The sequence below is a fragment of the Chiloscyllium punctatum genome, chromosome 22 (assembly GCF_047496795.1).
Source record: "Chiloscyllium punctatum isolate Juve2018m chromosome 22, sChiPun1.3, whole genome shotgun sequence".
Classification (NCBI taxonomy): Eukaryota; Metazoa; Chordata; class Chondrichthyes; order Orectolobiformes; family Hemiscylliidae; genus Chiloscyllium; species Chiloscyllium punctatum.
In genome coordinates this window covers 17,338,471-17,350,343 of record NC_092760.1, presented here as the reverse complement: position 1 = coordinate 17,350,343, position 11,873 = coordinate 17,338,471, and the positions used below count along the sequence as shown (strand labels likewise).

Here is an 11,873-nt window from a genome sequence, read left to right as displayed (position 1 = left end):
TGCTCTCACCCTTCTCTTCCCTTCCATAACAATCATAAGATCCCCCTTGTGCTCACTTACAATCCTGACAACTTCCAAATCCAAAGGATCATTAGCTGCCATTTCCACCACCTCCAGTTAGATGCTACCATCTCTCCCTCATCAGCCTTCCTCCAGCCCACCCTAGTCCATTCTTCCTCCATTCCCAACATGTCCTTAGAGCTCCACGGCACCTTCCCCTGCAACCGCAGAAGGTGTAACACCATTTACTTCCTCCTCAATATACAAGGCCCAAACACATCTTCCAGGTGAAGCAATGGTTTACTTGCACTCACTCAATCTAGTCTACTGGATTCACTGCTCACATTGTGGTCCTCTCTACATTGGGAAGATGAAGCACAGACTGGGTGACCACTTTGCAGAAAACTTCTGTCTGCAAAAGAGACCCTGAGCACCTGGTTGCCTAGGACACCACTGTGTACCCTGGCCAATATCTCTTTCTAGGGCTTGCTGCAATGCTTCAGGAAAGCTCATCCCACTTGAAAGTAGAATACCTAATTTTCTATTTGGAAACTCTACAACCTTCAGGACTCAATATCAAGTTCAATAATTTTCGGGTCTTCTCCGATACCCTTACCCCACACTAACCTTGTCATGAGCTACTACCACAAACTACCCACGTAAGCCACAAATGATGCTCGTTAGCAGTATCATTCTCCCAGCCTAACCTTTACCTATTCCTTTTGTGTCTAATGGTTATTCTCACTATCTGGGCTCCATTTCCACCTATTGTTTACTCTATCCCCTTCACCCCAACCTTTTCTAGAATATATATTATATATGCTTTTCCTAGCTACTATCAATTGTTAATAAGGGTCACTGGACCTGAAAAGTTAACTTTGCTTTCTCTCCACAGATGCTGCCAACCCTGCTGAGTTTTTCCAGCAACTTCTGATTTTGCCTGCAAATACTTGCTCCCAGTCCATGTCTGCCAGATCCTATCTAATGGTATTGAAGTTGGCCTTCCCCCAATTGAGACACTCAACTTCTCTGGAACATATAAACTTGTGGGGTGTAGGTTTGCTCGCTGAGCTGTAGGTTTGATATCCAGACGTTTCATTACCTGGCTCGGTAACATCATCAGTGGCGACCTCCAAGTGAAGCGAAGCTGTTGTCTCCTGCTTTCTATTTATAGACTTATGTTCACAATCCCCAAAATGCTCACCCACTTACACTTCAACCACTTTACCAGATTCATTTCCTTACAATTAGGTCGAGCACTGTCCCATCTCTAGTTGGATGATCTACATACTTGAACAAAAGGCTCTCTTGGATGGACTTTAAAATTTCCACCCCATCCAATCCTCTCATACTAAGATGATCCCAGTTAATGTTATCAAAATTGAAGTCCCCTGCAAGTATAACCCTGTTTTTTTTCACACCTTTCTACGATATGCCTACATATCTGCTCCTCTGTTTACCTCTGACAGTTTGGAAAATGATATTATATAATTTCTCATAGGATTTTGAGTTCACATGAAATAACCTTTCCATTACAATATTTAATTTTACTTTTGAGTTTTTAATGAATGACTAATCAGAAGTTTCTACTCTAAATTTAAAAGAAAGTAAAATTGTTTTATATACCTTAAATGATCTTCGTACTAGAACGACCCAAAAACATTTTCCCCAAGGAAAAGTGGTGTCCCAAGTTCTAAAATCAATAGCTCCCTTTGCACCTTTCAATGTATAACCACACCTAACTATAAAACAAAAGGAAGAGATTTAGCGCTAAGCATACTGTTTAATATTAAATAGCTATTCAACTAAATATGTAATTTATAATTTGAAGACAATATTACCAAATTCATATTTTGCACTGAAGCCATATGCTTGCCATGACTGGGCACTGTAAAATTGAACAAATAATGATTTTCTAGTTGATATCACTGCTGGATTCTCTCCACCACAAGTTGGCCCTTCCAGGACTGGAGCAAGTGCATCGTCACCGTCATGAATTATTACTCGGTCACTGTAGCAGTTTATAAACTCTTCTACTTGAAATTTTGTAAACTGTATGAAAACCTGTAAAGAAGATAACGATCAAATCAGGCAGATTATCCAGAATGGTGTAAGTCAGTTATTTACTATGATAAATGACGAAACAATTTGCAATGTGAAAAAGAAGTGAGCTTTTCTAAAAGATAACTGATTGGGAGACAATTTTAAGATTTCATTGGTTGAGGGTAGAATCTGATTTGAAATTGAATTTGTTCAGCAGTTTTAGCTTTTGCACTGGTGCAGTTCTCTTCACTTGCTTAGGTGAGTGCAGCTTCAACAATATTCATGAAATTCAATACCACCAGTTGGTTTGATGCAGCAGTTTGATGCAGCAGTTGGTTTGATCTACCCTATATTTGAAATGTGTATCCTCAATATTACAGTATGCAAGGTTGATAGGATTGCAGTGCTTTGAGCTTTTTTAACAGTGTCTACCAAAGGAAAAGCTTTCATTCCTAGCAGGTATATGGTAACACAATCATTTCTTTGTTATGCGCCATAATAAGTTATGGGAATGTCCAGTACATGATGTCATTAAACAATATGGTAACCTTGGAGTCTTTCCCTTTTGACAAGTTTCTCCAAACTTATAACAGATTTTGGCTGGGGATATGATCAAAGTGTAAAACTATTTATAGTCCATGGTGATAGAGACCACAATGAGCAAAATGAGCCAACTCATGGAAAGCTATCAGATTAAATGGTGAAGACTTTCAGCTAGATTGTGCAGATTTTCATTGTTTCTGAAAACACGTAGCTATATATACAGTTGATTAGGCTAGTGTAGTTCCTAGTGTACATCTGGTTCTTCAACTGATTTCACTGGCTTTGGTGAATTTGTTCTAATTTGGCTGACTTGGCTTCTGTAAGTGTGGCAGAGTTACAGTCAATGGTACATTTGAAAATGGGATAAAATGGCATCTTTGGTAAAATGGAATCTTTGGTAGAACAATTCAGTTGATCTTTTGAGAACAATTCAGTTCTTATATTGAAAGAATGGACATGTTCTTTCAAGCTAATTATGCATGAAAAGGTGAAAACAATGAGATTCAGATTCAGAATTAGGCAAGTTTTGAACAGAAGAAAGCATTTTTTTTAAAGGTGTGCTATTCAAAATAAGCTGAAGCAATGTTTTAATCTTAGGTTACTAGTGAAAACTGACAGGTTTAAATTTGGAATAAGCAGAAAAAATGTGTAGCCACCAACTACTTAAGTATTTTTCAAACACTTCTTCGTGAAAGCAATATTATATGCAAGCTCAAGCATAAGATTTTATAGGTTAGAAAGTTTTACTGGATTCTTTCATCCAGCAAACCATACCCAAAATCTATTTTCTCATGCACAGTCCAAACATTTACCAAAATTGCAATGTAACGAAAAATCAACCACACAGTTGAATTCACAAACATTTTAGGATTTGTATATAGAGTTTGTTGCATTCAAGATAATAATGATGTTGGGTTTGTCTGATTCTTATGTGTAACTCAGTATAGATGGAGAGAGTCAATGGTATCTCATGATAAATATGCAAGGCATTATACTTTTACAAATAGCAGTGCCATTGTGTAAATTAGTTTCCAAAAATCTTCCAATGTGCAAGGGCTAAGATTTTGCAAGGGATTCCATTTTATCAATGTGTTGACTGCAACCATAATAGAAGAATACAGTTTTTATGTGTTGGATGAATTCCAAACAGGGCTCCACGATCACATCATGAGGTTGAAAAAGAGTTAAGTGTGCTTTTATGTCAGCAGAGATTGGCCTGAAAATCAATGTAAAAGGGCTACAGCCAGTAAAAGAAAATATGTAGGCTACCGTTAATGCTCTAAAACTAGAAGATATGTCATACCTTAAATTTATACCATAATTACATAAGTGCTTTATATAATTACAAATAATCTTTGAATAAAGACCTTAACTGATAAAAATAATAAAGCTAGTTGAGGATATGACAGAGCTGATTGCATTTCTGGAGTGCAGGATGAGCGGCTTTGTGAATGGTGAGCTGCCCAGAGCAAACACATCTGTACAAAATGTCCCCATCTCAACTCTCATCGGCTCAAATTCATCGAGTAGTTAAGACTTCAGGCCATAAGGGAGGGCAACATTGTTTTGGATAGTCAAATCCAGAATACAATCATAACTCTGAATAAAATGCTGGTTACAAAAGGCTTGTGTTACTGATAAGGAACTGTTTAGCAGGGATACAGGGTACCAGGGATTAAGGAGAAACTGAAAGTAAGTCTTGTAATCACTGATCCTTTCTAATAGATATGATGTTCTTGCTATTTGTGAGGACAAGCAAAAGGATTGCAATGCACACCAAGATACTGTGTCCATGAAGCCTGATAGTGAGGAGGAAGAGCAGAATGGAAATATAGTTGCAACAAGAGACTTTACTTAATCAAAGATATACAGCATCCCTCTGCACTCAATAAAAAAGAATCCAAGTTGGTGTTGCCTATCTCCTGCTGGGCAAAGGCCATCTCTCTGTGGCAAAAAAGGAAAGTGGAAAACAAATTGGGTTAATCCATTTGTCATGGAATATGTTTTGACAAAGCAAATGGTTAGGAACAACAAGGAGGAGGGAAGGAGATCAAGATGGAAGAGTATCTGCAGTTAAGCTCTAAATTAAAAAGCAAGAACTTGAGAATTCTTACAGTGTGGAAATAGGCCCTTCAGCCCAACAGGTCCATACCAACCCTCCGAAGAGTATCCCACTCAAATCCATTACTCTACATTTAACCTTAATTATTGGACCTACCCTACACATCCCTGAACACTATGGGCATTTTAGCTTGGCCAATTCACCTGACCCGCACATCTTTGGATATTGGGAGGAAACCGGAGCACCCAGAGAAAACATGCAGATGTGGGGAGAATGTGCAAACTCCACACAGACAGTTGCCGGAGGCTGCAATCAAACCCCAGGTCCCTGGCACTGTGAGACAGCAATGCTAGCCACTGAGCAGAAATGAACATTTAAGGGAAGACAAACACCACTAGTGTGGGTTATGGATTCCTTTTCGAGGGTCATGGGCACCAATTCTGGGACAGGACTGAGCAGTCTGGTGAAATGTGCTCCACCTGAATCGGGATAGTGCTGATTCCTGTTGAAAATGCTAAATGGGAAGGTGGCAAAAGCTATTAACTAGTGAACAGGAAGGAATCGACAAGAAATATAAGCAGGCTAAACAGAACAGAGCTGAAGGACGTTGGAACAAAGTATGGTAGGATGTTGATGACAAAGAATGATGAGAGTTACAAAATAGAAATCTAAAACAATGGTTGAACATTTGTTAAGAGAAAATCCAATTCTATTTTCTAATTGTCTTTACAGAGAAAGATACATCAAATCCCCCAGAAATACTTAATTAAGAGACTTGTGATACTGAATGAGTAGAAGGAATCCGTATTTGTAAAAGACAAATAAATCCCTCGACCAGATGAGCCACATCCCAGAGATTTGAAGATGATGATTATAAAACAAATGGATGTTATTATCTTTCAAAATTCCATAGATTTTGGGTAGGTTCTTTAAGACTGGAAATTAGCAAATGAAGCCCCACTATTTACAAACAGGAAGAACAGTGAAAATGGAGAATTATAAACCTGTTAGTTTGATATGACTGGGAGGAAAAATATAAAGATCTGCTATTAATGATGTGATGACTAGACATTTAGAAAATAATGGTGAAATTAAGCACATCTAATCTGAATTTATGAGAAATTTGACAAAACGTTTTGGAGTTTTTGTGAGGATGCTATCTGGAGTATAGATAAAGAGTTAATCCATATATGAGGTGTATTTGGATTTTCAGAAAGCATTTAATAAAGTCCCACAGACAAGGAGAGTAAATAAAATTAGACTGAATGAGTTTGGGTAATATACTAGCATAGTTTACAAATTGATAACAGACAGAAAGGAAATATTAGGAATAAATGAAAAGCTGCTACTAGTGGGGCATCAAAAGAAATAATGTGAGGGCCAAGTCTGTTCACAGTCTGTATAAACTATCTGGATGTGGCGATAGTAGTAGATACATGGAAACACCACCATCTGCAAGTTCCCCTCCAAGCCACTCACCATCCTGATTTGGAAATAGATCGTGGTTCCTTCTCTGTCGCTGGATCAAAATCCTGCAATTCCCTCCCTAAGGGCATTGTGGGTCAACATACAGCATGAGGACTATAGCACTTTAAGAAGGCAGCTTACCATCACTATCACAAGGACAACTAGGGATGGGCAATAAATGTTCGCCAGCCAGCAATGCCCACATACTACGAGTGAATAAAAACAAAAAAAAACTTAGAAGGAAGACTTTACAGAGTTTGCAGGGCTGTTTGTGCCGTTGCTGTGGATCGAGAGACATATGTGGGTCAGACGAGCTGAGGTGAGATTTCCTTCCCTGAAGGGCATTATTGAACCGGATGGGTTTTCTGACAATCAACAATGGTTTCATGGTCATTAATAGATTCTTAATTCTGCTGTGGCGGAATTTGAATCCAGATATCCAGAGCATTAGCTGAAGCTTCCTAGAGGCCTGGCACTCCAACCACAAGGTCATAAACAAACACATAGATCTAGATACCATCTACCAACCCCTCAGAAAACAAACAGGAAATTACATCACCACAAACCCCAGGAACCCCATCCAGGACAAACATATAAATAGAAAGCAGGAGACAACAGCTTCGCTTCACTTGGAGGTCGCCACTGATGATGTTACCTAGCCAGGTAATGAAATGTCTGGATATCAAACCTACAGCTCAGCGAGCAAATCTACACCCTAAACCTCAACCTGAGCTACAAACCTTGCAGGAGCCTTCCACATCCATCAAAGTTTTACCTGCTCATCATTTATTGTATCCGTTGCTCCCGATGCGGTCTCCTCTACACTGGGGAGACTGGACACCTCCTAGCAGAGCGCTTTATGGAACATCTCCAGGACACCCGCACCAATCAACCCCACCGCCCTGTGTACTAACATTTCAACCCCCCCTCCCACATGCAGATCCTGGGCCTCCTCCACTGCCACTCCCTCACCACACAAGCCTGGAGGAAGAGCGTCTCATCTTCCGCCTCGGAACACTTCAACCCCAGGGCATCAATGTGGATTTCACCAGTTTTCTCATTTCCCCTTCCCCCATCTCACCCCAGCTTCAAACGTCCAGCTCAGCACCACCATGATCTGTCCTACCTGCCTATCTTCCTTTCCACCTATCCACTCCATCCTCCTCTCTGCTACCTTCCCCCACCCTCCTCTCTGACCTATAATTTCCATCCCCACCCCCATTCACCTATTGTACTCTATGCTACTTTCTCCCCACCCCTCTCTCATTTATCTCTCCACTCTGCAGGCACCCTGCCTCTATTCCTGATGAAGGGCTTTTGCTGCTCCTCGGATGCTGCCTGACCTGCTGTGCTTTTCCAGCACCTCTCTAATCCAGACTCTTTGATGTCAAGGGCTATCACTCTCACCTCACCTCAACTCTTTTGTCCATGTTTGAACCAAGGTGAGAATGAGGTCGCGGCCGAGTGGCCCTGGCAGAATCCAGACTAGGCATCACAGAGCAGGTTATTGTTGAGCAGATGCTGCTTGATAGCACTGTCGATAACACCTTTCATCACTTTACTGATGATCGAGAGTATAGTGATGGGGAAGCAATTGGCAGGATTGGATTTGTCCTCCTTTTCATGTACAGGACATATGTGGGCAATTTTCCACATTGTTGGGAAGGTACCAGTGTTGTAATTGTACTGGAATAGCTTGGCTCGGGAAGCAGCTAGTTGTGGAGCCCTAGTCTTCAGTACTATTGCTGGAACATTGTCAGGGTTTATGACCTTTGCAGTATCCAATGTCTCCAACTGTTTCTTGATATCACTTGGAGTGAATCAAATTGGCTGAAGACTGGTATCTGTATTGCTGAGGACCACTGCAGGAGGCCTAGATGGATCAACCATTCACCACTTCTGGCTCAAGATTGCTGCAATTGCTTCAGCCTTATCTTTTGCACTGCTGTGTGGGGCTCTTCCATCACTGAGGATGGGGATATTTGTGGAGCATCCTCCTCAGTGAGGCATTTAATTGTGCACCACTATTCAAGACTGGATGTGGCAGGAATACCGACCTTAGATCCGATTGGTAGTTGTGGGATCGCTTAGCTCTGTCTATCACTTGCTGCTTATGCTGCTTGGTATGCAAATAGTGCTGTTGACACACATTTTCAGGTATGCCTGGTGATACTCCTGGCTTGTCCTCCTGAACTCTCGAGTGAGCCAGGGTTGATCCCCTGGCTTGATGGTAATAATTGAGAGAGGGATATGCCAGGCTATGAGGTTACAGATTGTACTGGCGTTCAATGCTAAGGTTGTTGATGGCCCACAGCGCCTCACAGATGACCAATCTTGAGTTGTTAGATCTGTTCAAAGTTTGTCATATTTCATGCAGTGGTAGCGCCAGATATTACAATTAACGTTTTTTTCAATATGAAGGTGGAACTTCACATCCATAAAGACTGTGCAGTAGTCACTCTTACTGATAGTGTTACAGACAGAGGCATCTGCAGCTGGCAGACTGGTGAGAATGAGGTCTCCAGCAGCTTCTGTGTTTATACCATACAACGGCAATTGCCAGTGCAGCTGTGGATGGACTACAAGTGTACTGAGTGAATTGGAAATATACCATACAAGTTTTTTAGAGGTTGGAATATGTGATATCTGTCACCTTTCTTGAGGATGGTGATGATTAAGAGACATCCTTGCTTACTACTCCCCTCTGTTCAGATAAACGAAATGATAGTGTTATCATGCTAATAAAGTGCTTTCCCTTCAGACTGAAGTGCATCAGTAGGGATTCCATCTGTTTCTGATGTCTTTGTTCTTTAGGCATCTGTTGAATGGCCTTTTCTATTTTGCAACCAGTGGAGTTGTGCTAAAGTGATGCTGATTGCATTCCGTGGCTTGGATTTGAGGACAGAGTCTTTGTTGGGGTGATTTTTGAAGTGATCTTTGCAGCATGTGTCGACTACCCGTCTTTTTTTGATGAACACCTCTCCAGCCTACTTAGCAGTGAATTTGGGTCTGGGTATTTCGTTAATTGACTAATTACTGTCTGAGCCACGATCAGTTTTTTAGCTGTAAGTTTTTACTGGCCATCAGCCTTCAGTTCAGCAGGTCTGGCAGCATCTGTGAAGAGAAATCAGAGTTAATGTTTCAGCACCAGTTCTGAGAAAGGGTCACTGGACCCGAAACGTTAACTCTGACTTCTCTTCACAGATGCTACCAGACCTGCTGAGCTTTTCCAGCAACTTCTGTTTTTGTTTCTGATTTACAGCATCTGCAGTTCTTTTGGCTTTTATCTTACATTTGTCTTACAATGTAGCCTATTCTGCTGCAGGATATACTGGTTTCGAAACTAAATATTTTGTTCAGTACAGTCTATTCACAAGAGATCTGACCTGCTGTTCTCTTTAAAGAAAACTTAATGCCCCATTTCAAATTGTCGTGCAAGGGCATCAGACCCAAGAGAACACCCTTGTAATGAAGTCATGGGTCTGGACAACATGTAACATAAAGAACAGGGTGGGTAGAGGTAAAACTTTAGATAGTCTGGAACACATCAGACCAGACTACAACATGGACATGAAGACAGGAAAGGATGAATTACTCCTTTCTTAATGTAACTACAAGTTAGAGCCGAATATACCAATGATTACCGTGCATAGCATAATTAAATATTAATGTATAATAAATAGTATTTCTTTGGTCGAGGAGAAGGCAAAGCCAAGAAATGTATTCAAGCTTAACCTTCGGCCTGTAAGAATCTCCAAATCAGTCTGGCATTAAACTACACAAATAATGAATATGTCTTTCTAAAGGTGTTCAAACAGTTTGATGATGTGGCCAACTACGCAGCAGTCAGACAATGCCAAGTTCAGTACTAAGAACAAATCAGCCAAACAAATAAAGTTGTTCACTTCCAAACAAAGATGCAAAGATTATTGACCGTTTGAATCACGCAAATAATTGTACACAGACAGACACACTGTCTTTTCAGGAATACTCCATGAGTTGTGAAGAAGACTTTTGGTGGGTTTTCAGCTCAACATTTTGTGGAGAGGAATTCCAAAGGAAGAGACAGGAAGCAATGGACTGTTGCTCTTCAGGCAGGTCAAATTCTACTTTGAACAGAATTCAAAACTGTGACACATGACCTCTCTCTGAAGGTTTTCCAGACCGAATGCACCTGCTCTGATAAAGTCACATGTTGCTGTTGTACCTGGTGCCTTTTCCTCAGTAAAGACCAATTTGTTTAAAAGTTTACGATAAATTTATGTAGGTCCACCTAATTTTTAAAACATAAGATTTGGATCACATCTCCTCATAACATTATCATGCAAAAAACTAAAGTTTTTAAAGAGAGTTTCTTTTCAGTGTATTAGCAAGTAGCTTTTATGTATGGCATGAGACTTTGTATATCCTTAGCCTGAAAGAGGCTGGTGACAGCAAATCTGTTCACAATGCTGCTCATTGTAAAATTGCTCACAGATTTGTAACAAACAGCTGGAAAAGTATAAAAATGTTTTTTTTCTAGTTCTGAATGTCCACTCTAACGATGGGAAGAAAAGTCACAAAAATTTCAGGCATCAAAGAACTCTAGTTATATCCCCCTTGGACATAGCTGCAGGAGTCCTAATTATATTGGATAGCAAACCAGACAATGGTGTTGTGGTCTTACTTACACGTTTTCTATCATGAGATGTTTTAAATATCCATGTGCAACGAGCATTGTTCGGATATAAGTTTGGGAAATTTGGAGAGGTGAATTTTCCTGCTTCATGCCTGTATAGTCCTCCGCATATTTCTAAAAGTTTAAAAGTTATAGTTTGAAATAATAATTTGCAAACATGCAAGGTATAGTTCTGTATTACAATATGCATTTCACAGCTGAGATAGACAGATTCTGATCACACATTTTTAAGGAATCAGATTAATAACAGTCGAAACATAGAATCTCTACAGTGTGGAAGCAGAACATTTGGTCCATCGAGTCCATACTGACCCTCTGAAGACCATCCCACCCTATAACTCTGCATTTCCATTGCTAACATACTGATCCTGTACATTCTGGACACTAAGGGCAATTTAGCATTGCCAATCCATCTAATCTGCACATCTATGGACTGTGGACGGTAACCAGAGCACCCAGAGAAAACCCATGTAGACACATGGAAAATGTGCAAACTCCAAATAGACAGTTGCCTGAGGGTGGAATCAAACCTGAGTTCCGAGTGCTGTGAGGCAGCAGTGCGAACCACTGAGCCATGACTAAGCCAAATAGCCTAATTCTGCTCCTATATCTGATGGTCTTCATTAAACAAATAAATAAATTAACTCAAGAATTATTCCTCCAAGGGGCACGGTAAACAAATCCAAAAGTTCAACAGAAACTTAAATAAAATTAAACTCATTTCCCCAGTTGAAAACTGAAAAGTGTTTCCATCTCCTGCCATTCCTACTGGTCGTGGAAGGGCTCAAGCAACTGGCCACGCACTTAAGATTCTTAATCAATGATAATACATGTATTCACACACACAGCCTTTAACTCCATCTTTTTGCCATTTTTACAAAGTCTGGTTTTACCTATAGGTGCACCATTAAGTTTGTACTTTCCTTTTCTGCCACACTCTGGTTATCATTACTAAAATTATGACTCTGCTCTTTACCAACTGTTTCCCATTTATTTACCATACCTCATCTCAGATGAAGATTTCTTCACGTTATTTAGTTTAAAGTATTCTCTACCATCTTAGTCATATGCTTGCCAGAA

The 11,873-nt window shown here is 40.2% G+C and overlaps 1 protein-coding gene across 1 annotated transcript in view; it reads right to left on the bottom strand.

Moving 5' to 3' along the window:
• Positions 1–1,818: 1,818 nt before the first annotated feature.
• Positions 1,819–11,873, bottom strand: part of LOC140493871 (embryonic protein UVS.2-like) — a 51,039-nt gene continuing 40,984 nt past the window's right edge. Inside the window, exons 6-7 of the mRNA XM_072592864.1 lie at positions 10,786–10,907; positions 1,819–2,064 (exon numbers count right to left, since the gene is read on the bottom strand). Of these exons, the coding sequence (XP_072448965.1) occupies positions 1,819–2,064; positions 10,786–10,907 (368 nt within the window). The remainder of the gene's footprint in view (positions 2,065–10,785; positions 10,908–11,873) is intronic.